This window comes from Mirounga leonina, unplaced genomic scaffold, assembly GCF_011800145.1.
Source record: "Mirounga leonina isolate KUSES-001 unplaced genomic scaffold, KU_Mleo_1.0 Mir_175, whole genome shotgun sequence".
NCBI classification, from domain to species: domain Eukaryota; kingdom Metazoa; phylum Chordata; class Mammalia; order Carnivora; family Phocidae; genus Mirounga; species Mirounga leonina.
The window spans coordinates 33177072-33204469 of NW_023270453.1; the positions used below are offsets into that span (position 1 = coordinate 33177072).

Genomic DNA, 27398 nt, shown 5'->3' on the forward strand with positions numbered 1-27398 from the left:
CAGTCAGTTAAGTGTCCAACTCTTGATTTCAGCTTAGGTCATGATCTCAGGGTTGTGGGACTGAGCCCCATGTCAGGCTCCATGCTGAGTATGGAGCCTACTTAAGATTCCCTCTCTCCCTCTCCCTTTACCCCCGCTTGCATGTGCGTGCGCTAATATATATATATATTTTTCACACACACATATATATCTGAAAATTAATATACCTTTATATATTTTCTGATAATGACAAAACAAGCATATATTTCTTTTCATTTGAAAAAAACTGCAGCTGAAGAAATGGGTCTACATACTATGAAGTTTCAGGACAGAACAAAACACAATTGCTTTAAAATATCCACCGTATACCACATTACCTGATTACAAAGGTACTGGCCCAGGCCAGGCCTAGCAGCAGCACTAAGATATATGACAGGTTTTTTGTTATATAACACATTGAAACCATCCACTACAAAGTCTTCATAACGAGAATGAATAGCAAGCCTACAAATCTTTGCAAGTCCTTCTCTTTCTTCTTCGTGGAAATAAGCGCAGCCATTTTCATACCTGTTAAGAGACAGCCATATATCAGTATGGTCTTATCTTTGGTTAACTCTGATTTTACAATCCTAATCTTACAATCCTGGAACTAATTATTTTCTTAACCTAGAAATTGTCACCTAGAACAGTCAAAGGAAGATAGGGATCACCCTCATCTTAGATGGCTGACCACACCTTACAGCTGGAGATTATAAAGAACAGAGGAAGGGTACCTGGGTGGCTCAGTCTTAGCATTTCAGCCCTAAAACATCCAAAGTAAATAAAATTGTCAAAAATGCTAGGCAGCCTAACTTTTGCTTTCACTATTATCTGCCTGGGGCCGATTACTCTTCTTGGTCTGCTTTCTAGAAAAGGAGAGAGAATGTCAATTACAGGTGGTGGAATATTAGAAGAAAATTTCTCCTTTGCAATACAGTTAGGCAAACTTATACTCTTTTCCAACATCTGAAAGCGAGTCTCTCAAGTTAAATCTTACAGGGTTAGGCAAACATTCCTTTTCTTTAAAAGTAACAGCATAAACACAAAAATACCACTGGTCCTATGTCTTCCTTACCTGCTATAATTCCTTAATAATGCCAACATTATCACAGCATAAAGCAAATTTCAATTTCATAACACACACTCAAATTCCTTATGGCAGCATTTCCCTTCTACTAAAGCACAAGCTAGTATTTTGATTAAAAATACTTGAAGCATTTTCCTACTCTATCTTCTATCAACATATGCCAAGCAGGAATCCTAAAAACAAGTAACTCTGACATTATCCAAACTATATGTGCTTATGTTCTTGGCTCTTGACATACTCTTATTCTTTTGCTCATTTAATCCTCGTAACAATACCATAACATAAATATTGTTCTCCCCATTTAACAGATGGGGAAACTGAGATATTCAGAGATTAAGCAACCCTTCAAGAGGAAGGGGAAGAAGCAGACATGAACTTAGGTAGCTATGCTATGCAGCTATGCAGAAAACAGTCTGTAGCCAACTCATATATGTCCTTACCTGAAAATTCTGCATAGCCATAACGTAGTGTCTGAAAGTATCCTGGTCATAAGTTTTCTAAGCTTCTCTTTGTCCAGAGTTGAAATATAAGCTCCCAGACTATGCCCCAGCAAAGCTATATGACCTTGTTCTCCAATATTCTGGATTCTGTTAATCAAAATGAATTATATTAAAAGAGCATTATTCAAAATACAAATAAAGCAATAAAACAAAACCTAGAGACACAGTATTTTCACAGAAATCTGTCAGACTTGAAATCCACTTAATGGCCTAGAAGGCAAAAATTCAGATAAATGTAAGAAATTTATGTATATAAAGTACTGATAATCCAGGGAACAAAAAGATTTTAAAAATTCAAATCCTAGGAGATAAATACCCTTATTTTTGTTGAATATCTACTAAATATAAAAACTGTGAATAATTTTCTCTCATTTTTTTTGTTTTTAACTAAATGCCAGCCTAAGAACTACGGAGCATAGTGCTGAGGTACACTGGGCAGAAAATAAGTTTTTCAGAGACTCATTAGATGAAGATCAATTCCCCACACTGAACAGCTGTTTATAACAATACAGCAAATTCAAGGGGAACCAGGTATTGTTTTATGCATAATTAAAATGGAAGGACTAATTTCCCTTATAAAGAGTAAATGTAAATTGTAAGAATAGAACCAAAAAATGAGACAGGATACCGGGCAAAGGATATAGTTCATAGTAAAGGAAATATAAACGGGCCTTAAAACACATTAAAAAGACATTTAATGTGATTCATAAGAAAAATGTAAACTAAAATTATGCTGACATATTTCTTACCTTGCAGCTTGGCAACAGCCCTTAGGTCTGCTAGGAGCCTTGCAGGCAAGGTGTGGGCAAAGAAATATTGTCATGCACCGCTGGTGGGGCTATAAACTGGCATAATTCCACGGAAGGAAATTTGGCAATATCTATCAAAATTACAAATATACAAACTATCTGGCTCAGAAATCCCACTTTTTTTTTTTTTTAAAGATTTTATTTATTTATTTGAGAGAGAGAATGAGATGAGAGAGCATGAGACAGGGGAGGGTCAGAGGGAGAAGCAGACTCCCTGCTAAGCAGGGAGCCCGATGCGGGTCCGGGATCATGACCTGAGCCGAAGGCAGTGGCCCAACCAACTGAGCCACCCAGGCGCCCGAGAAATCCCACTTTTAAGACTTTAATCTCCAGAAACACTTGCTTGTATGATAAATGACACACATACAGAGTTACTGGCGGCAGCAATGTTTGTGACAGTAAACCTGAACAGGAGACATGGTTCATTCATCCAAAGTAAAACTAAACAGCTCTTACAGGTGAAAGCTCCTTGTATACTGATAAATGATGAACTCTTAGACCTAAATGAAAAAAGCAAGGTACAGAACAACATAGAGAGTATTTACATACTGGAGGGAAGGTAGACTTTGCTTATGAACACATACACATAAAGGATCTCTGAAGAATACAGGAGGACAAGCTGGGGGGGGGTGGGTAGAGTATGAAGGAAATGCCCCTTTTCATCCAAGGCCTCGTAATTTTAGAATTCACATCAATTTTGGGTTCAGGTAACATATGCCATCACATCACCGACTGAAAATTGCCTTTGTAGACTGTTTTCTATCTTTTGAAATTTGAAAAAGGAGAATGATTACTTCTGTCTCCCCCAAATTAAAACAATTAACCATGAAACTAAATAAATAGCTAAGTGAGATGAATAAAAATAAATGGATGATTCACAGACAACGTGGCCTGCCACCAACAGATTCAGCTGTGGCAATTCTTAGCAGTCCGAAGCGGAAGTATGAAGCACACAGCAGTATCCTCTGGTCCCTCTGCCAGCCCCTCTCTACGACATGATGCCAGAGAAACTACAGGATTTAGTTTCAGTGAGTGTCTTCCTTTTGCAAAATATGTTACCTACAATATGTTACCTACCTGAAAAGGAAGAAATGAACACTGCTTTAACATCATACGTAACTGTGAATGAAACACAGCTCTGTTTTGGCAACTTGTAAGAATGTAATCACCGTTTAAAAAAAAAAAAGAATGCAATCACTATCAAAATCAAGAACACATATACTTTCAAAGAACGGCTGCCAATCGTCCCGCCTTACCGGGCGCTCTGGGGCTCCTCATCTTCATCTCCGTGCATCAGATTCTGGACTACCTGGAGGATGCTCACCATGTCTTGTCCGCTGCAGAAGAAGAAGAGGGCTGATGGACAGGTGGAAACAGCACACATTCCCCACCCCTCTATTTCCTTCACTTAAACCAGCCTTGATGAGGGTTGTTTTTTTTTTTTAAGTGAGGAGCTATAAGAATGTGCTTGAGATACACTAAACATCTTTTAAAAATAAACCTCAAATTAACTGAATTTTCCATATAACCATGTAATTATTAAATATTCTATGCAAACAGGAGATTGATTTCTGAAAATTTCAGCAGTATTACTTCAGCACTACTTCTCAACCTGTTCATTTGAATCCAAGGAGAATATTTAATAAGCGTGTTAAAAGAACCAAAATAGTCTTTTTAAGATGCTGGAAGGTCACAGAAGGAGTAAGAATACTCCAGTGCCACTGGTGTGACTAGTCTCCTTCCACGGAGTCGTCTTGTCTGGCTGTTCTAACAGACTTAAACATGTAATGCAAGCATCGTTTTCTACCACCTCTTCCCCAAGCAGGGCAACTGGAGATCTGCTTAGAGTGCAAATGGATTTCCTTCTCTCCAAGATATGTTATTAAACGCTTCTTACGTGAGGGGTTGAAAACTTAGAAGAATGCGAATGGCTAAAGTAGTAAGCAACGGCAACTTGTAATAACTGTAATATAAAAATATTATCACTCCATTAATGAGAATATGACTAATAAAAAGTTCTCTTTGGAAAAAGCGGCACTGTCGAAACAATGCCCCAATGCCCTTCCTCTCCAAGGTGCTGCCCTTCATGCGAGAAGGGCTCTGGCCCTTGGACACTGTGGAGAGAGTGCTGCTAGTCATGTGACCTTGAGCCAGCTGCTCAAACTCCCTAAGCCCCTACACTACAGAATTTTGAGGACACAATCAGTGCACGAAACACGTTTAACACCATGCCTGGCAAAGCACGGTCTCAGATGTTGGTGTCAGCATTAAGTGTGACTACTCTTGCTCTGTGGCTTTAATAGCCTCCTATTCTGAGAACTAGAGATGCTCCTGCTAGTATCTCTTGTAGGGAAACTGCTGTGGGATTAGTAGAACCCTTTCTTTCCCTTCCGGAGTGTGGGAAGAGGGAACTGATAGGATTTGGTTCGTGCTTTCAGCTGCAGAACCCACTTCACAACCAACGGCTTCAAATCAGCACGGTTAGGTGGCAAGCAGGAGTGCCCATCTGGGTGTGTTAGATAGGACACTTATTGACACACTGTGGTCCTTCCTCCACACTTTTCTTTTGCAACCTTGTATATATTCACATTCAGGTCAAAGAACAATTGAAGGGAGTTGTACTGTTTACCTATGTGCAGTTTCCTGGTTATAAAAAAAGGAAAAGTAAGCTTGAGGGAAGCTGGGCTGGGACTTTAATTCCAGACTGAGTGCTAACATCCGGTGAACATTTTAGTTACACGGCTACTTCTTTTTCTGATATTTTCCCTGCTAGCTTAAACCATACACACTTGACAGATTTGCTTTAGTTGCCCCCAAAATAAATAATCACTCTGCGTACAAATGATCGAAGTTGACACTTTCATTTTACTCTATTATAAAAATGATACATCTTATCAAATTAACGTATCTCTCACCATAAAGTGCAGTCTGAATAGATTACAGGTTTCAAGGATGAACTAAGTATGACAGTCGAGTTATATAATTATAAGTTTGTGCATCGCTTTTGAGTCATGAGGTTGTTAAATTCTGAATGGGAAATTAAATTAAATCCTGAATGAGAAAGGGGGAGAAGCAGGTAGATTCAGCATTATCACCAACCAGCCAATGGCATTCCGATTTTCTGATGTTACATATGGCACAGGACTCTCAATTTGCTTTGTGCTTATCACAACTAAAATGATCAATCAACAATGGTTTGAAAATCTCGATTTAAAGATAACACATACCCAACTAAAAGTATGTATCTTCATTGCCACCTACCTGCCTTGGAGTGGCCCCGGAATATCTCCTGATATCTTCTTTCCATTTTCCTCCTCTGTTCTTCTAATTTAAAGAAAATAAAAAACTATTTGTTCTATCTTACCAAATTTCTAACATTTGAACACGCAAACATGGGACGATGTTGCCTTTAACCTCTTAGTAGCTGATGTAGGATTTGAAACACATTTATCACATCTCTTCCCCCATCTCTGTGGCCCTAGTCCCCAGTTTGGGGTATAGCTTGAATTTCAGGAAAAGAACATGAAACAACACTTTAACCCATTTCCTGGTTAGCTGAAGCTCTATATAACCTAAACGTACAGCAAGGAGTATTTACAGAATTCAAATCAATATATTAAGTAAATGAAACTCTTAATGGGCAGAACTGAAAATTAGAAAAGTCCTGCGCCCCTCAATTTCAAAATCTTTTAATGACAAAGTACCTTCTACCCAAAACAAACACCATCTTTAAAGTCAGATGAAGCTAAGCTAAGCGTGACATTGTGAAACCAAGAGGTGTTTTTACCAGCAGGAAACCAGTGCCACCAGCTTCACAACAGGCTGAACACGTTTAATAGGGTCACTGCTGTTCCAGGCTCACCTCTGACTGTCCTCTAGCATCTTCACGGCCTCTTTCAAGTTTTTTCCCATCTCAGCTAATGTAGGGTCTGCTATCTGGGAAACAAATCAAAAAAGATTAAATTGCAATAATCCTGTATTGCTTCTGCAATGTAATTCATCCAGAAAAATTAAACTGAAGTCCATTTTCTTTTGGATTTATTCCAAAACACATGGATTTATTATAAAGTACATGTTTTAAAGCTTCTCTATTTTCGTTAAATTTTTAAAAGATTTTATTTATTTATTCTAGGGAGAGGGATAGAGTGCGCACGCACAGATGGTGGGAGAGGCAGAGCGAGAGAGAATCCCAACAGACTCCTTGCTGAGTACGGAGCCCAACATGGGGCTCAATCTCATGACCCGGTATCATGACCTGAGCCAAAACCAAGAGTCAGACGCCTAACTGACCTGACCCATCCAGGAGCCCCTAAAATACATTTGATTTTAAAATTCCAAAGTACAAACATGTAATGTAAAAAAAAGTCCACCAGTCCTACTCCCCAGAGGAAGCCACACAAGTTTGGTATGTATCTTTCCAAACTCACATCTTACCCCTATGAACCCCTGCAACTTGCATTTTTCTACTATATAGTGAATATGGTTCCATGTCAGTATATATCCACTTCATTTGTAGTGAGTGGTAACACCATATTCCACTCTATGGATATTTCATCATTTAACCAGTCTTGAATTAATGTTAGATTATGCCAGTTTTACACTCTTAGAAGCAAGGTTCAGAAAAGTATGTATAGTATGCTATTTGTTTTATTGCTGTAGTAGGCTGAAAAATGGCCTCCCAAAAGATAATTACATCACAATACCCTGGAACTTGTGAATGTTACCTTATATGGCAAAGTCCTTGCAGATGCGAGTAAGTTAAAGATCTAGAGATGGTGAGGTTACCCTGAATTGTCCAGGTGAGCTCTAAATGCAGTCACATGCATCCAGGTAAGAGAGAAGTAGGAGAGTACACACACACACACACACGAGAAGGCTATGTGAAGACAGAGCAGAAGGAGATTTGGTCTCAAAAATTGGAGTGATGGGGCCGCAAACCAAGGAATGAGTGCTGGCAGGCAACATAAACTGGCACAAGAAAGGAAGGGACTCTCCCCTAGAACCTCTGGAGGGAGTTCAGCCCTGCCAACACCTTGACAGTGATACAGATTTCAAACTACTAGCCTCCAGAACTGTGGGAAAATACATTTCTGTTGTCCTAAGGCACCTAGTTTGTGCTCATTTGTCACAGTAGCCAAAGGAAACTAATATCCTCATAAATCTGGAAGTGATTCCATAAACTCTGGAAGCTTATACAGCTGGTCATGGTGACTGCCTCCAGAGAAGGGAACTGGAAGGATGGGCATCAGATGAGAGGGAGTCTTTTCAACTCACATCTTTTTGTTCTTTTCGGATTTTAGTACCAAGTGTACTTCTAGCTCCCATTCAAAAGATAAATAAGACAAAAATTTAAAAAATCTTACAAAATTAAACACACAAACTCATTTTCCTTTCCTTCTTCTTAATCTCCTTAGCAGTCTTAAGGCAGACAATCTGGTTGTCCCGAGTCTCCATACAAGTTGGGTTATAGATAGTTACGGAGACTTTCTTTTGTTCCCCTCTTACTCTTCAAGTGTATTTATGCTCTTTTCCCTTCAGACTGCTTACTGTACCTAATCTTATTAACTGTACAATGGATTGTATTACAGTTAGTACTGCAGTATATCCTCAAAAAAAATTTTTTTTAAAAGAGGAGACGAGGAGAGAATTTTTTTCTTTTAATTTACTTGACAGAGAGAGACACAGCGAGAGAGGGAACACAAGCAGGGGGAGTGGGAGAGGGAGAAGCAGGCTTCCCGTGGAGCAGGGAGCCCGATGCGGGGCTCGATCCCAGGACCCTGGGATCATGACCTGAGCCGAAGGCAGACGCTTAACGACTGAGCCACTCATGCGCCCCAAGAAGAGAGAATCTTGAGCAGGCTTCATGCCCAGTGCAGAGCCTGACACCGGGCTCAATCTCACAACGCTGAGATAATGACCTGAGCCAAAATCAAGAGTTGGGTACTTAACTGACAGAGCCACCCAGGCACCCCTCTCCTCAAAACTGTTTTTAAGAAATGCTACTCAGTTTATCCACGTAAGTATGGAAAAATGTTAACTTTAGGGATCTAGTCCAGGGATTTTCCACTTGTGTTCTTCTGAGTCTTAATACTCCCAGGAAGAACTTTGGGGAAGTGGGATTGGGTAGGCAGCTGGGGCTTTTAGCTCCCTGCCCCCCATTAAGGAGATCAGATCTGTTTTATAACAACAAGAGTTTTAACTTTCACTTGTAGAAGAAATTACTGAAAAGAAGAAGAAAAAAGGAAGTATAGCATGTAAACCTGTGGTGTACCATTTGAGAAGTGAAGAAACTCAGAGAGGTAAAGTGACTGCCTAAGGTCACAAAGCTATTAGGTGACAGAGCAGTGCCAGAACCCTGGTTTCCTGACTCCTGTTTCTGACCTATTACATGACACAGACTCCCGAAACGGATTACAAAATAACTGCATAGCCATGTCCAATATGATTTTACAAGATAGAAAAATTATTTTAAAACTGGTGTTTCCAATAAAATTAACAATTTAAATGTAACATGAGATGGGTTACAAAGCAATCTCAAATGGTCTCTGTGTTCTAAGTTAATGATTATGAGTAGGGTGAGGAACAGATAATGGCCAAGAGAATGTATCTGAACTCCTCAGTCTACTGGTCATGTTCCTTATTATCCTCATCCCCTGTGACCCTCCAGGGTGTTCCCAATCACCTGGCCAACTGAAAAGATAAACAGTTCTGCTTGATCAACCATACTTCCATGTTTCATGCCTTTAACACTTGCCCTGTCTGAAATGTCCTTCTGCCTTTTATCTCTCTAGCTATTAAATCACAATTCGATACTTCCAAGAAACTTTGATGGATAAAACCATTTCATTCTCTTGTATTTTCTTTAAAGATATCAATACCGTTTTGCTAAACGAAAGAATCTGGACCCGCTGCCTGATAAAAAAGAATTGTTATTTATGGGGGCAACGGAACAGAATACATGAAACTGGGGCCATTCTAATATGCAACTGCCATTTATCCTTATGATTCCTCAATATCCTTTAACGTGAATTGTTTGAGATGATCTTTCTAGTATATTCTCTCCAATTAGATTATAAGCTTCCTGATGGCAGTAATTCAGACTCCTACTAATTTTGACTGTTTTTGTAGGACTAGGGGTCTCAAATCAGCCGGATTCTTGGGCTGTCATGTTACCTCTGAAACCCCTTAGGAAGGCACAGCATAATGGGCATCAACCTACTGGCTCTAAGTGCAACACAGTTAACGTTTCCTATAGGACTGGAACACAGTGTTTCAGTTGAGAGTACACAAAATTGACTTAGTTTACAACTCACTTCTTATGAACAATACTTATTTTTAAACACCAGAATTCACATGTGATGGCAAGACGCTTACACTGTGAAAGGCAGGTGGAAAACGGAGCTTCGAGTTCCCACATGGGAGTCTCTCTGTACAGAGCACATGCTCAGTGAAACGAATGGCTTACATTTAAATTGCTCTAGCTCCTCCTCTCTTTCAGGAAGTGAAGTCAAGGGTGGAGGAGGTGGCGGAAAGTGGGTGGCTAGGGAAAATCACACTTACAGTTAACTTTCAGTAAATTAAATGTGAATATGATGGGTCTCCAATGCCACACATCCTTCAAGGGCTTCTTGTGTTAATTGGGTAAATCCAAAATATAAAATGTTATCCAGCTGCAGGATAATACTACATTCTGTCAAGGAACGCTCTGAGAAAAATGCACATTTGTTTATCGGTTCCTTAAAGCTAAAAACCATGCCTCCACAGGCTTCTAGTGAGGGCAGCCGTGATTATCTAATTCACATTTCTTACCCTCAGTACCTGTTACAGTGCCAGACAAAGGCAGTTGTGTGGTAAATGTAATAAACAACAGCAGGGCAACAGCCAGACACAAATCTAAATGAATGAAAAATTAAATTTGTATAAAGATATCTATTACTCAGGGGACACCTGGGTGGCTCAGTTACGCGCCTGCCTTCAGCTCAGGTCATGATTCCAGGGTCCTGGGATTGAGTCCCACATCAGGCTCCTTGCTCAGCAGGGAGCCTGCTTTTCCCTCTCCCTCTGCCTGCCACTCCCCCTGCTTGTGTGCTCGTGCTAACAAATAAAATCTTTAAAAAAAACAAGTAAAAAAATAAAAGTAGACTGTTTAAAAAAAAGGTATCTATTATTCAATACTTAGATTAAGATTGTTTTAAGATTTTGAGGGGGAAGAAACAGTATTCTGTGCTAGGTTCCTAGGAAGATCATCCTATCATTTTTTTAATTCCTTAGCACCAAGCACAGGATCTAGCACAGAAAAAGGGCTCACTGAGATTTGTGACCCTTAATAATTACTAATAGTTACTGGACTGCTTACTATATTCCAGGCATTAGGCCAAGTAACACTTTTATATGCATTACTTCCTGACTAACCCAAAGGCAGTTATTATGCTTTAGGGTCAGAATTTATTTTTTTTAATTTAAATTCAATTAATTAACATAGTGTATTATTAGTTTCAGAAGTAGAGTTCAGTGATTCATCAGTCTTTTATATAATACCCAGTGCTCATTACATCACGTGCCCTCTTTACTGTCCATCACCCAGATACCCCATCCCCCCACCTCCCTCTGCTCCAGCAACTGTTTCCTATGATTAAGAGTCTCTTATGGTTTGTCTCCCTCTCTGACTTCATCTTGTTTTATTTTTCCCTCCCTTCCCCTATGATCCTCTGTTTCTTATATTCCACATATGAGTGAGATATGATACTTGTCTTTCTGATTGACTTATTTCGCTTAGCATAATACCCTCTAGGTTCCATCCATGTCTTTGCAAATGGCAAGATTTCATTTTTTGATGGCTGAGTAGTATTCCATTGTATATACATATACCACATCTTCTTTATCCATTCATCAGTTGATGGACATCTAGGCTCTTTCTGTAGTTTGACTACTGTGGACATTGCTGCTATAAACATTGGGGTGTAGGGCCAGAATTTAAAATAAAGCCTGTGCTACCCTAAAACTAGTGCTCTTAACCCTAGGCAATACTGCTTTTCAATTTTATCAAATAAGTAAACAAAGCAACTCTCACTTTGAAAAAGCCCTGTACTCAAGTCTTTTTTTTTTTTTTTAAAGATTTTATTTATTTATGAGAGAGAGAATGAGAGAGAGAGAGAGCATATGAGAAGGGGGAGGGTCAGAGGGAGAAGCAGACTCCTTGCCGAGCAGGGAGCCCGACGCGGGACTCGATCCCGGGACTCCAGGATCATGACCTGAGCCGAAGGCAGTCGCCCAACCAACTGAGCCACCCAGGTGCCCCTGTACTCAAGTCTTAATTAGAGCTAAGGCCTCCCCCCACCTTTTTTAAAGTAGGTTCCATGTCCAGCATGGAGCCCAAGGCAGAACTTGAACTCATGACTCTGAGATCAAGACCTGAGCTGAGATCAAGAGTTGGATGCTTAACCAACTGAACCATCCAGGTGCCCCAGGCCTCATTTTAAAGATGATCCTTGCTTAATGTTTTCACCTAGATAAAAAGTATATCAGAAAGCTCTCCCTATTGGGAAAATTTCAGTGTCAATTAGATAACCAAAAACTTATTATCAAAACAAGGACATTTTCAAGAGTGAAAGAGCACTATTAATAATTAAGCCATGACAACAGCTATGAGTGTGAGGTTTTCAGATGCTTTTCTAGGAAAGGGAGCAGGACGCCAACTCAAGACTCCTGAGCCGGACATCCATGGCCCATGCTCACCTTGGGTCCCTAAGGCTTAAAGAGGTTTGCAGCAATCATACTGTTAAAAAACTAACCAAAACAGTGCAACAAACATTTACAGTGTGTGTGTACCTAATCTCGAAACCACTATATGCTCATTACTGAGGATTCAGAGACAGCTATTAGACTGTTAGTCATTAGATTGTAAATTTATAAATTATACTTCAGTTATGGCTGATTCTGCTGTGTAATGAAGTGGATTCAGTATTTTTGCTTCAATTATATCTAACAAAGATGAGTGGTATGGCTTAATGCAATTTCAAGGCTAAGAAGAACCATTCAATTGTTTGTACGGTAATTGTCACAGAACTGAAACAGCTCATTTTGTAAAACAAGCTCCACTGTTCGTCATTTTATAAACATTTAAGAGCCATTTTTATACTAGTTGATTTTCATCATTTTCAGTCAGTATGGAATAGTAAAATATCCTGCCACTATCAGGAGAAGAAATATTACATGTAATGTTAAAACATCACCAATTAAGGTTCTCACAATTTAAATGTTGGGAGGAAAAAAGAGTCAAATGCAAAGTAAAACAAGAAAAGAAGTCAGGGAGTAATTCTCAAGTTTTCTAAAAGCTAGTGGAAGTTCTAAATTTATCTGGAATAGGGCTGCATGGATCAACGGAAAAAATCATTTATTTTTGCTCTTGGCTAGAATTGTATCAATTCAGTATAAAGTAACACACTGGCACTATTCCTACCCTTATTTGGAATACATCCTATTTATTGTTTTGTTCTCTTTCATTTTTTTAAAAACTGCTGGTCACGACCTGCTAAGTTGATTTGACATCCCATATATAGGATGTAACCTGTAGGATGGATGTTGGCAATTATTAACAATCAGATACAATCATTTGTTAATAAAGTTTATTTACCAAGAAGTTGTTTATAAGAACCTTTTTTTTTTTAAAGATATTTATTTATTTATTTGACAGAGAGAGACACAGCGAGAGAGGGAACACAAGCAGGGGGAGTGAGAGGGAGAAGCAGGCTTCCCGTGGAGCAGGGAGCCTGATGCGGGACTCGATCCCAGGACCCAGGGACCATGACCTGAGCCAAAGGCAGATGCTTAACGACTGAGCCACCCAAGCGCCCTATGAGAACCTTTCAAAAGTGGAAACTGCAGTAGGAAAAGAATCTTAGGGCATAAAATTTGGTAACTGTTGCCCTATAGTTACTTTTAAAGATTTATTTATTTATTTGAGAGAGTGAGAACGAGAGAGAGAGTACATGAGAGGGGGGAGGGTTAGAGGGAGAAGCAGGCTCCTTGCTGAGCAGGGAGCCCGATGCGGGACTCGATCCAGGGACTCCAGGATCATGACCTGCGCTGAAGGCAGTCGCTTAACCAACTGAGCCACCCAGGCGCCCCTATAGTTACTTTTAAAATGTTCTCCGCTTTCAAGCATGCTTAATCAAGCTCTTGTATATTTTCTTTAGTTGAACCAAGTGTGACAACAAAAATCATATATTCATAAAATCATACTTTCACATGAATTAGGGAAAAAAATAACACCTCAAACCCTGAATTCATAGACATTATTGTTTAGCAAAATCTAAGTTAAAAAGGGGGGGCAGATTATAGGAACAGAAAGCATATTTGGGATCCACTGAAAGAGGCACAAGGGAACTTTTAAGGGAGATGCAAATGTTCCATATCTTGATCATGCTGGTGGTTATAGGTCTGTATTTAACTGCCAAAACTCAAACTGTATCATTAAAGTGGGTATTTTTATTACACATAAATTGTCCCTCAATTTTAAAAAGGTGGGTGAACTGATTTAAAATCAATTCAGAAGAAATATTAAGCAAATAATAGTGCAAATGGTACACTGATGTGACAAAATTCAAAGATGGTATATGAATAACTGCTATTTGGGAAACACAGAGCTAACCCTTTAAAGACAAGCAGCCCCCAGACGAAAGGGAAAAAGGAAGCCGAAAATACAAAAATCACAACATTCATCAATAGAAGTAAATGATACTGTAGTTTCTATAAACTTTTTCAGGGGAGGAATGTTCATAATTGGGGGGTTGTAGGACTATTAACAAAGAAAAACTAAAGCATGTGAGAATACAAGCTGCTCATATTGGAGAGAAGACTGGGTTGTCATCAAATGCTAGTTTACAACATATGCGTTAGACATGTTAAAAGAAAAAATCACCACCTGAGCGCCTGAGTGGCTCAGTCAGTTAAGCATCTGCCTTCGGCTCGGGTCATGATTCTGGGGTCCTGGGATAGAGCCCCACATCAGGCTCCCTGCTCTGCGGGGAGTCTGCTTCTCCCTCTCCCTCGGCCCCCCCCCCCACCCCGCTGGTGCTCTCTCTTGCTCTCTCAAATAAACAAAAATCTTTAAAAAAAAAATCACCACCTTTCTTCAATCGATCAATCAGAAAAAGCTCTAAAATCCTGTTTTGTTTTTTTTTTAAGATTTATTTTTGAGAGCAAGCGAGAAAGAGAGAGAGAGAAAGCAAGAGCCAGGGGAGGGGCAAAGAAGCAGACTCCCCACTGAGCAGGAAGCCCAACTCGGACTCGATCCTGGGACTCCAGGATCATGACCTGAGCCAAAGGCAGCTGCTTAACCGACCGAGCCACCTAAGCGCTCCAAAATCCTGTGATTCTAACATACCAGCTTCTGTGGCCTTTCACATCTTTCTAACCAAGGTGAATCCCGGAGATATCATGAAACTATCAACTCTCTCAAAATCATTACTTTTTCTCCCCAGTGAAAACATTGATAGTGCCTGCTATCTAGCACTAGTTCAACAAATACCCCCAATACTACACATCTCTGAGAAGCACCAAGCACACAGCAGCTGCGGCTCCACGAACACAGCTGTTCCTTTCCGGTCAAGGACAAGAGAACATTTTTGACAGCGATTCTCTGGGAAGTTGATATAGTGTCTTGCAAACCTGGCCTGCCTTTTTGGACTCTCAATTTCTACATTTGTAAATACTTTGCCTCATTTCAACAGAAAAGTTTTTCATTAAGAACTAGGCACTACTGTCTGTGTCTTCTAAGAACTGGACACTCTTGGAAATCTTATGCTTGAGTGTGTCTTTGAGAACATGAAAACATACTGTAATCCCTGGCTCATTAAGTAGCTTAATATTCCCAGGTGAAGAGGGATATTCAAATCTTGCATAGGGCATTAGTATTTAATCTTACCAATTCATCAAGAGGAGAGGCAAAAAAGAACATATGGGGAAAAGAAGAGGCAAAAATAGACGGCAGAGAAGAATCTGGTAGAAGGAGGCAGCAGTTAGCTACATCAGATCAAACCTGTCACAGAAGCATGCAGAGGGTTAAAAATAAAGGGGGGGGGCATTCAAATCACTCTCCTTAAGATATGTGTTGGGAAGGCTAGGGATCCAAGTCTAAGTTTCAACAAATGTATTCCTAGAGACCACTCCTCTGGAGAATCAATTTATTCAGGCTTTATATATATCATGAATAGATGCTTCCCAACAACTACACAGATGGAAAAGTACCACACACCAGGCAAGCTCTATTTCTAAGACGTTTACTAGTTCATCTGGAATCACACACTTATTCTGGAACACAAAAAAATTGCCTACAGAAAAGCATGCTATCGTCACTTGAAAATAGAAGTCTTTCATTGAGATGTGGTTTTTTTTTTTTTTTTTTAAGATTTTATTTATTTATTTGAGACAGAGAGAATGAGACACAGAGAGCATGAGGGGGAGGAGGGTCAGAGGCAGAAGCAGACTCCCTGCCGACCAGGGAGCCCGATGCGGGACTCGATCCCGGGTCTCCAGGATCATGACCTGAGCCGAAGGCAGTCGCTTAACCAACTGAGCCACCCAGGCACCCTGAGATGTGGTTCTTATAGGGAGTGCTTCCTAGGACTTGCTGGGGATGGAATCAGAAAGATAAAGATATCCATTATCCTCACCAATATCACTCTATCCCATACTGAACTGGAACTCCATAGGACTAACGCTGCTAGCCTTATCTTTCTGAGGAAAGGAACCCATTGATTCTGAGGCCTTTGTGTGTTATCTATGCATCTTCAGACCTTTAGGGCTGAGCTGTGTGAAACTGCCTACATTCAACCTTTTTTAATGCACAAAACCCACAACTTAATAGGATTCTAACACAATGTCCAGTCTTATAAGTCAGTCAGTCTTACTAGGATCCTGAGATCACTACAGCTAAATGTTCAATGTCATGGAGTTGCATTTTATTTTATTTTTTAAGTAAGCTCCATGCCCAGCATGGAGCCCAACATGGGGCTTGAACTCACGACCCTGAGATCGAGACCTGAGCTGAAATCGAGTCAGACACTCAACCCAACTGAGCCACCCAGGCACCCCGTGGAGTTGCATTTTAAAGTGAGGGCTGTTTCTGCTTTCCCGCATACAGGAAGAAGGGTTATATGAGAAAAGTGTACTCCTCCCTCAGTCCTTTTAAACTGAGAATGCATTTTCCACAGAAATAAAAAGTGGACAGGGTCCCAGGCTAGAACTCAAGGACGATCCAACTTTAAGGCAACTAAATACTTAGCATTTAATAAAGCAAAAAACAACTGCAGTAACAGAAATCAAAACAAACAAAAAAATTAAAAATAATGAATATTTTCATTTTGAATATTGCTTGGAAAAAATAGATGTATGCTAGATTTTGGATATTTTCAAAGTGATTAGAGAAATATTTTTTATACCTAATTTAACTTCAAAATGTGAAACAGGTTTCCTTTCCCTTATGTTCTACCAGCAATTAATATGAGGCACAAACATATTATAAAGTAAGCATTTACACTTCATTTACGTTTTTAAAAAACTCTAGAAAAGACACGATTCTGACATTCCACCCAAAGAATCTCTACAAAAATCTTTCCTGGTTACTCAATTCCATGCATTCCCCATTTTTTCCTTAATACTTTTTACCCCACCTTGCTATACAAGGATTTGTCTAAACATGTATGCCCCTACCAGAACATAACCTCCTGCAAAGATCAGGTCTAATTCACCTCGTGTTTCTCTCAGCACTTGGCTCTGACCATAGCTGGCTTTCAATAAAAACTATAAATCAAAGCAGGCTACTGCTTTAGGTGAAAACAGCTGACCTTAAACTCAGGCAACTCCTCTCTATAATTTTAACTCATAATCCTAGATATGGTGGAACACGCACTGGACTGGGGATCATCAACAGCTCTGTCACTGACTGCCTCTGCAATCTTGAATAAATCAAAAATCACCGAGGCCATAAATTTTTAGGATCAGGAATTTTGTACGTTTTCCCAGACACCCAGCATTTGATAATCATTTACCACTTCAGCCACCACGCACCCATATGCAAAACCCTTACTTTATGATGATATAGGGATCAGCTTTAAATGAATGCTAAAATTACAGGCTATCATTCCCGTTCCCTTTTCTATGTAAGATCTACAAAGTCAGACCACAGAAAATGGTTATTTTTTTTCAAACATGTCTAATAGGTGTTCCTTTCGTGAGCTTTTAAAATAAAAAACAGGAATTGAAATTCTGGTAGTCTTCGTCAGTAATAATCAGGAATGTTCCAGTCATGCTCCTATTGCTCCTTGTAAGGATGAAGGAATTTTCCAAAATCAGGTCCAAAGGGCGGGGAGGGACTTCGCTCAGAAAGAGTACAAGAAAAAATAATGGGTAGGGTTGCAATTATTTCGATCAGAAGCAGAGTCAAAGTTGCCTCTTGTAGAGACAAGAATTAAATATAAAACAAACGAGCCCCACTCTATAGTGCTGCCCAACATGGAAACGTTCTCCATCTGCACTGTCGGGTAGTGCAGCCACAAGCCACACCATGACTGTGGAGCACTTGAAATGTGCCCAATGAGAAACTGAGTTTTAGATTTTACTTAATTTTAACTAATCTAAATTTAAGTAGCCAAATGGGGCCAGCAGCTACCATACCGAACACGCAGCTACAGATTCCTTAAGTCTGTGGGTCTCAACCAGAGGCAGTTTCCCCAACCCCCAGGGAACAATTTCTTCATTTGATGACTTTGGTTCAGAAATGCTACTGGGAGAGGCCAGGGATGCTGCTCAACATTCTACAATGCACAGGACAGCTTCTCACAAGAGCATTATCCAGCCCAGAATGCCAAGAGGGCTGAGTTTAAGTTTACTCAAGGTTGGAACTAAAGTAAATGCAAATAAATTGCAATACACTTTGTCGAAATGTAATACCCAGGAAGAATGAGCTTTTCCAAGCAACAGGAAAAGGTCTGGACTGTTGTAAAAGTTTAAAGTAGCAGGTTTTTACTGAAAAGTGTATATTTTTGTTTGTTTGTTAACTTATTAAGTGTATATTTTGTTTGTTAACTTATTAAGATCTGAAGCAGAGTAATTACTTCCTGTGGCATTTTTAAAACTTGATTATTAACGTAAGTAAACATTGTGAGACTATGCGATAGGGCCTTGTTCCTTATGAGCTGGACATAGAGTACTGAGGGGCTGCGGCTCCTACAACTACTCTTCCAGTTTGAATGCCCTGCCCCTTCAATTGACCTGTCTTGGTTTCTTGAGACCTCACTAAGTTCAGATACAATGGATAGTACTGTGAAAGAAAAGTAACCAAAGAAAACGGCTCTGTCATCACAGGTCTCCCATCTACATATTATCTAAAGAAAAAGCAAGAGTACAGGATTATATTTGGACCAAAGGAAATGTACTAACTGATTCTACTAAATGATGATGGACTACTACATTTTAGAGAGAGCGACTGCTTGAAGTTAGAGGATGGGAATCAAATAACATTGTGGTTTCTGTAGCCAGTATAAATTATGCAAGGATCGGTTTAAATGGGAGCATTGAGAACTGCTCCAATAGTTTATATTTGCAATGTAGAATTTAGCCCAGAGGAGCCTATTCCTCAAAGAAACAGGAATAATGGACACAATTCAATGTTTTTACTTTGATTCAAACTATTTTTCAGAACATGAAATCCTCAACATTCATATTATAGCAATTCTTTTCCTTTTCTGCCCACTTCGCACCAACAGAAATTGTTCACTACATGTGAGGCCCTCTACTGCTACAGGGAATACAAAAATAAGACACAGTCTTAGTCCTGAAAAACTTACATTCAGAATTTCCACACTGGCCTAAGGCGGAAACTTCCAGCCCACACATTCTGAATTCCTCAAAGATCACTGCCATTTTTGTGAATGTTCCAGTCTTAAGCACTCTGGAGTTTCAGTACCTCTTCAGATCTTCATTTAGAGTTTACGATCTTTTATCATCAATTAACATTTATAGGGAGAAACCAGTATAATTGACTAATTAAATGCCAGAAAAGTAATATTTAAAGTGGGATTCCAACCCACTCTGTTTTTGCAGATTTGCCTATAAAAAAATATTCTTGGAGGAAAGATCACGCCAGTTCTTTAGGTTTCTAACTGAAAAGACACAAAGCCCATCCTGTCTTATGAAACTGGACAGGAAACAACACTGAAGGGGCAATCTTAGCGTCATTTTATATTCAACTATTGGCATCACACATATGATCTAGACCAGGATTCTCAGCCTCAGCACGACTAACATTTTAAGCAGATATTCTCTGGTATGGAGGCTCTCCTGTGCAAGGTGGGATGTTTAGCAGCATCCTTGGCCTCTACCCACTAGGTGCCAGCAGCACCTTCGTACACCCCCCCCCCCGTTGTGACAATCAAAAAGGTCTCCAAACAAGTTGCCAAATGTCCCCTAGGGAACAAAACTGCAACCGTGGCTGAGAATCACTGACCCAGCCTGTAACTCAAAAGTACCACAAGGTAGACACCGTGTACTAATTAAAAGCCTGGGAAGACTTCATTCCTAGCCAGCAAAACATATAACATTAAAAACAGTTTCTTTTCTTGACTGCCTTCCGCCCAATTTATGAGAAACCTGACGTGTAAGCTATACCACTGCGTGCACATGAAGATATCTGGCTGAACTGGTACAATTACTCCCTTCAACTTTCCAGTGACAAGGGAACCAATCTACAGCAGCTACCACACCGAAGGGGGGAAAAAACATGACAAAGTATGTCATTTCTGCCAGTTCAAAACCAAAACAAGGCAATCTCAAAACACTAACATTGCTCCCGAATTCTGCATGCACAAAAAAACAACAAAAACAAACAAAAAACCAACAACAACCTGGGTCTGCGCGAGCAGACTCCCAAGCTTGAAGAGGAAGAACCTGGGAGGGAAGGCAGAATGCCAGGTTCTGAAGACTGGTATCCATAAAGGGATCCAAACACTGGTTCTCACTTACGAGCCCTAAATCCGGGACAATTAGAATCCATTCCCCTTGCCAGAGTAGTCAGCCAGGGACACCCCGGGGCTGCTTCCCCAAAGCCAACTAGATGAAAGCGAGGCTATCAGGGGATTTCGGATCCCCCCCCCCACCCCACGGAAAGAGGGAGCCACAAGCTGTGGAGTAGCAGCAACCCCCAAAACGCAATTCACCATCTACAGAAGACCCATCCCTTCTTGATCTCGGGGGGCGGCGGGGGGTCCTTCACGGGTGTTCACAAACTACAGCACCAGAATCACGTGGGGGAACTTGTTAAACAGGCAGATCCCCGTCCCGCCCCCATGAGGGTCCGACCCGACGGCCGAAAACCGAGGTGTTTACCAAGGGCCCCAGGTGATTCCTATTCATGCCGAAGTTGGAAAACCACTGCTTCAACATTGTTTTCCCCCTAACTTGGAGACCACAGAAAACCTACAGGCTTGCAGTTGGCTCCGAAACCACCGGGGCTTCTGTCCAGGCTCTTCTGGGGCTGTAAGTGGCTAGCTCTGTCATCCGAAAGGGTGAGCCGAGCTCGGGCAGGCCCCAAGGCCGGCCCCGCGGCCCCCGCACTGGGCTCCGGGCAGAAGCGGCCCGGCCCCTCCCGGCCCACGGGGACCCGAGGGACTCCCGGCCCCGTGACGTGACCAGGCCTCAGCCGCGAGCGCCCGGCCGGACGCCCTCGCGGCCAGGCCTCCTCAGGCGCGGCCAGTTAGCCCCCGGGCCCCTCCCCGGTCACAATGGCAGCTCGCGACCGGGAAACAGTCGCCCCGGAGCCGGGTGGCCCCCGGGCCGCAGCGCCGCCCCCCAGCCCGAGTACGGACCTTCTCCAGGGACGCGTCCATGGCTGAGGCGGCCGGCGGAGCCCGATGGAGGCTCCGCGGTGCCGGCGCTACTTCCGCCTCCCGCGGCCCGCCGTGGTTTCCACGCTGGCAGCGCTGACGTCCCCCGCGGCCGCGGCCGGCGGGGCGGAGACGAGGAGGAGCTGCCCGGCGTCGCCGCGGGGTGGGCAATCTGCGGGTCTCGGGGAGGCGAGGCGGGGCGGGGCGGGGGCGGGGCGGGGGCGGGGCCCCTCGGGGCGGGCGGGGCCCTCCGGGCTTCCGTACCTGGCCTTCACGCCGGCCAGCCCTAACGTTCCCAGGTGAGGGGGGCGAGACACGGCGGAGCCCTCCAAACTTCCAGAAGCCCGTCGCAGGCGTCGGGGTAGACCTATAATAACCGCAAGTGACCACTCCTGCGCTGAGAGGCTGGAAATGCTCGCGACGCGCCTGTAGTTCCGGGCCTAAGCTTCCAAGTTTCCCCCACGGTCAACATCCCTCAGGAATGGAACAGGCCATGCACCACGGGAGGGCGGGGCTGGCGAGCTCCCCCGCGCATGCGCAGGGTCGGCAGTTTACTAGGTGCCGAGGGGTTTGCGGGGGTTCAGGTATTAGGTTCCCAGGTGACGCGTGCTCAAAAAAGGGTGCGATCTGGGGTATTTGCCTCAGATCTTACCGCAGGATTCCAGACAGAGAAGACTTTGAGACAGCTGGTCCAGCTTCCTCCATTATGTCAAGCCATAATTATGACTTGTCAGGTGACAATAATAATAATAATAATAATAGTCAGCTGCTCCTGTTCCACTTTATACTGCAACAGCCCTATGATGGAGAGATCGTTATCCATTTCCCAATGCCAGTCTAGGTAGGATCCAGACCCAAGCACTCTGACTGCAGCGCCTGTCCATTACAACACATAACTGCCTCCATAACCGCTTCCACCCCTGCGGTATAATCATGATGTGTTTCTAACGAATGGGAGCGGGTATACATTTGCTTATTATATTCCTTTAATGAGGAAAACGTAAATAGACCAGTCTACCACGTTTGCAGCCAGTAAAATACTTCACCAAAGACCGAGGACGTTAAAACCACAAAACCATCCCCTTTCTCTCCTGTGCACATCTCTTCTGAAATCTGCGTTAAATGACTGGGTCACATTTTCAGTGTAGTAGTTACACGTTTTGTGCTTTCTAACTTGTGTTTGGTAAATTGCCCAGTTATGTTAATAAAATCGTTTTCTACCAAAAGAAGCATAGTGTGCTAGTTCATAGTGTACCATGGGAACTATTCAGATTCTCCAGAGTTCTGCAAACAGAAGGATAGATTTGTCTATTTATGTCTTCCAAGGTCTAACATGGAATGTACCTCTACTTGAGCAAAACAAATCACTTTTTCTAACTTATGAAAACGTTCAGGGAGCCTGGGTGGCTCAGTTAAGCGTCTGCCTTCAGCTCAGGTCATGATCCCAGGATCCTGGCATCGAATTCTGCATCAGGACCCTTGCTCAGCAGGGAGCCTGCTTCTTTCTCGGCCTGCTCTGCCCACAGCTGTCCCTGCTTGTGCTCACTCGCTCTCTGACAAATAAATAAAATCTGAAAAAAAAAAAAAAAGTTCAAACATTTAGAAAAAATTGAGGGCGCCTGGGTGGCTCAGTCAGTTGGACGTCTGCCTTCAGCTCAGGTCATGATCCCAGGCTCCAGGGATCGAGATCCCCTTCGGGCTCTCTGCTGGGCGGGGAGCCTGTTTCACCCTCTCCCTCTGCCCCCCACCCCACTCCTGCTTGCTCTCACTCTCTAGTGCTCTCTCTCTCTTAAATAAATAAAATCTTTAAAAAAAATGGAAAGAACTGTGAACAACAACATGCCCACTTTCTAGATGCTACAATGAACACTTCCCTATTTTTGCTTTATTTCATAAGCATCTATCCATCAATATGTCTTCTGTTTTGATACACTTCAAAGTTGCAGACATCAATATATTTCACCCCTGAAGATCTCAGCATGGATATCATTAAAATTCATAATTTCTAAAGCTACCTCCAAGTATCTTTGCATTATATTACAAAGCAGATTCTACGAAACAGAAACTAGAGAGATGAAACCTTTTCTATTCTAAAAGTAAACTTTAAAACATGAAAATTATTCCATGAAAAAGTGGGAATAACTGGTTCGTTTAATATTTACCCAAATAGGGCTGGCTTCAGCAGCACATATGCTAATATTTACCCAAATATATTCGTTGGCTGCCACCTTGGGACAGTTATGTGCTAGAAATACAAAAATAAGATACTATCCCTGCCTTTAAGGAAACACTGTTTAGAGGTTTTTACTTTGGGACCCAGGGGAAGGACTGTGAAACACCTGAAACTGTACCCCAAATTTTGTATGTGAGTGCATTTGTCTGGGGAAAATGTACGGTCCATAACTTTCATTTTATACTCAAGTCTGTTAAAACCATTTGCCTTGTGGATGGACAGATATGTAAGCTGATAAATTATAACTCAGCATTCTATGAGCTAGTACAGACATAAGAAAAAATATTGTAGGAAGCCAAAACATGAAATCACTCATTGTGAGAACATTTGGCTTATACGTGCTGATACAGACCTTTTCTTGATTAATAGGCAAAAAGCAAACCAAGTAAAAACAGTTTGTGGTTATTTTCCTCTTTGAGTTCATTCACATGATTTTTGTTGCATCCTGATTGATATTTACATAACCAGATTGTAGATGTTGCCTTTAACCTGTAACTTTTTGAACCAACCAAGTGACACGTATGGAAAATGTATTTATTATTCACCATGGCATTGTAAAATTAATAAATTACCAAAAAGTGAGAGGGAAGAGGCAAGGTGAGTAGGAATGTAAATGGAATCACGAATGTCTTCAACTTCATTTCAGAGTGTAAGTAAATACTCTTTAAAAGGGCTAAATCAAGATTCAAAGTTTTAAGTGTAATATTTAAAGGCATAAAGAGTGTTCACTTTTGGGGCGCCTGGGTGGCTCAGTTGGTTAAGCGGCTGCCTTCCGCTCAGGTCATGATCCTGGAGTCCCGGGATCGAGTCCCATATCCGGCTCCCTGCTCAGCGGGGGGTCTGCTTCTCCCTCTGACCCTCTTCCCTCTCGTGCTCTCTCTCATTCTCTCTCTCAAATAAAATCTTTTTTAAAAAAAAGTGTTCACTTTTATTTCTAGAAGAAATAAAATTAAGTAACAAAAATCAGGAGGTGGAGAGGATAGGAGAGCTGGTGCAAATGGCAAAAAATTTCCCATTTTTCAGAGTAAGGAAACAATAGATTCTTTCTAAATTAAGAAACAGATACAAGGATATTTTTTTACAAAGTAAAAGGTGAAAGCTTCTATGGAATGGGAGTAGGGGTTTAGAGATGAGGGAAAAGAAATTGGCAATATCCCATTTTATATTCTTCTGCACTATCTGAATTTATACGATTTGCATGCATTTCTCTTATGAATTAAAAAAGTTAAGTAAATTACCTATAAAAAATAGATTTCAATCATTTTTTAAACCTTACCCGGCAATTTCAGAGAGAAGTCTGCAATTCCTAAAGGCGACTTGAGGTGGCAACGCTGAGACCTTGTTTCATTAGTTTTGCCAAGTTCATGAACATAGTTAAAAAAACAAAACAAAACCAACAAAAAAACAGGTTTTGTTGTTAAAATATAGGAAACAGGGGCACCTGGGTGGCTCAGTCATTGAGCGTCTGCCTTCGGCTCAGGTCATGATCCCAGGGTCCTAGGATCGAGCCCCATATTGGGCTCCCTGCTCAGCGGGAAGCCTGCTTCTCCCTCTCCCACTTCCCCTGCTTGTATTCCCTCTCTCGCTGTGTCTCTGTCAAATAAATAAATAAAACCTTTTTAAAAATATACAAGAAACAGCTTAAAAGAAATGAATTGTCCTTTTGACTAACACCCTATAATCACCGTCCCCTCCATGAGAGGAACCTTTTCAGACACCCTATAAATCCTCTGGGAGCCCCTGCCTGAAAAAATCCCAGCTCCCCCACCCCAAGAAAAAATAACCACTTTCTGACCTTTACAGCAATATCCTTACAATTACTTTGTAGTTTTACCACCCAAATATGCATTCATAAACGCTATAAAAATATATCTATAAATATATAGTTTCTTAATATAGTCTCTATATCTACATATATAGTCACTTTTAATCTATAGGTTTTCCTATATCTTGCTTTTTCCTTTACATTTAATTTGTTGAAGACATCAGGTTACTGTTCTAGAATTTTCCTTAGTCTCGATTTTCCTCGGTTCTCTGTATTTCCTGCAAATTGGTAGTTGGATCTAAGGCTTAATCAGGTTCAGGTTTGAAGGTTCTGCAGACCTATTCAGAGACGGCTGTTGTTCTCTTCATCAAGAGGCATGCAGTACCTGGTTTTCTCTTTTTGTGTTGTTAGCAGGCGCTAACATTCTTCACTTTACATTAATTCTGACCTAAATGAGAAAAGCTGTGAATTTTCTCATGCCACCTACATTTTTATATCCAAGGAAGTTTGCCAAGATATGATTTCTTATCACCCTTTCGTTGTTGTTTGACATAATTTTAGATGTAGGAAAGTTGCAAGAGGAGTACAAAGAACTCTTAAACTCTTCACCCAAATTCCCCAAATGTTAACATGTCACTGCATTTGTTATAATGAATACATAAATATGAATATACACATATTTTTCTCTGAATCATTTCCTAGTTGGTTGCAGATGATGTCCTTTCATCTCTAAATAATTTAATGATATTACTCTATTCATATTTTGACAATTTTCCCTGTAAAGTCTTTAATAGAAAGTCTGGAATAGGGGTGCCTGGGTGGCTCAGTCGGTTAAGCGTCTTGCCTTCGGCTCAGGTCATAATCTCAAGGTCCTGGGATGGAGTCTGGCTTCGGACTCCCTGCTCAGCAGGGAGCCTGCTTCTCCCTCTCCCTCTGCTGCTCCCCTGGCTTGTGCTCTCTCTGTGTCAAATAAATAAATAAAATCTTTTTTACACTTGATCTTAGCCAAAAGGCCGAGAAGCGATAAATAAAATCTTTTTAAAAATTTGTTAAAAACAAAGCATAAGAGAAAAAAGAAAGTCTGGAATAGTGTGCTCTCGAATGGTTCTTTAGTCTTCATATATCTTACAACAGATTGGAATACAGGACAAATACTTTGTAGAATGTCCATCAGTGTGTGATTTCCACCTATTTTTAGAAGATCCTAATGTATATTTAGAATGCTTAGTGCTTTTCCTCCATATGGACCTTGTATGGACCAGAGTCCCACCTGATATAAAAGTAGACAAATTTCTTATTTTTCACAAACTTCAGATAAGGAATAATCATGTTTTCCTCCCAAGAAGCCTACAAAAGATTATAAAAGTATTCTTTCAACTGTAGACTTATAAAGCAAAGGTATAAATATTGGATTATACAGGGGCCAGCTTTTCACTGGTTCATAGAAGAACACACTGTACAAGCTCAGATTCTAGATCCAAATAAATCTGGGCTCTTCAAACCGAAAAGCTACTTGGGCCAATTGCTTAACTTGTGCTGTTTTCATTTACTGATCTGAAAATTCAGGTTATATTTGTCTTTCAGCGTTCTTCAAGCATTCTTGTGGCTTTTACATCCAAAAAACAAGCAAACAACCCCCTCCCCCCGTGGAGCACATCCACATCCTCCTCCAGTTACATCTGTGGTCTCAATTTTCCTCACACACGTACCACCAATTCATTTCAATCTGGCTTCAGCTGCTTCGTTCCACCGAAACCTCACTAAAATCATCCCCATCCATTTTACACGATGTGTCTGCGTTAGATCCAGATAATCGCCTCCTTTTTGAAACCAAGACTCCCCTTGCTTCCCAAGATCAAATTCTCTCGGTTGTGCTCTTTGTCTGCCTGCCTCTTCCCCATCCTTTGTCCTCTCTCCAACATTTAATTGCTGGATTTCCTCAGCACTCAGCCCTAACACTTTTCTCCCTCTGCCTTGTGTCCTCCGCTCTTTCCCTTAACATCTATACCAATGTTGTTTTTAAACTCATAGTCAACTCGTCAACGAGTTGTGAAATCAATTTAGTGGGTCATGACTAGCAATTTTGAAAAACTGAATTGGAATAG

The 27398-nt window shown here is 41.2% G+C and overlaps 1 protein-coding gene and 1 non-coding gene across 2 annotated transcripts in view; both read right to left on the reverse strand.

Annotated features, from left to right (window-relative positions):
* The window catches only part of PDXDC1 (pyridoxal dependent decarboxylase domain containing 1), a 50310-nt gene extending 28856 nt beyond the window's left edge, over positions 1–21454 (reverse strand). The window contains exons 1-6 of the mRNA XM_035022321.1: positions 21278–21454; positions 6277–6350; positions 5676–5738; positions 3671–3751; positions 1546–1692; positions 357–546 (exon numbers count right to left, since the gene is read on the reverse strand). Of these exons, the coding sequence (XP_034878212.1) occupies positions 357–546; positions 1546–1692; positions 3671–3751; positions 5676–5738; positions 6277–6350; positions 21278–21298 (576 nt within the window). The 5' untranslated portion in view covers positions 21299–21454. The remainder of the gene's footprint in view (positions 1–356; positions 547–1545; positions 1693–3670; positions 3752–5675; positions 5739–6276; positions 6351–21277) is intronic.
* Positions 3080–3148, reverse strand: LOC118022032. The gene has a single exon (XR_004682364.1). It is a non-coding gene; the product is annotated as a small nucleolar RNA SNORD45 (small nucleolar RNA).
* Positions 21455–27398: the final 5944 nt, after the last annotated feature.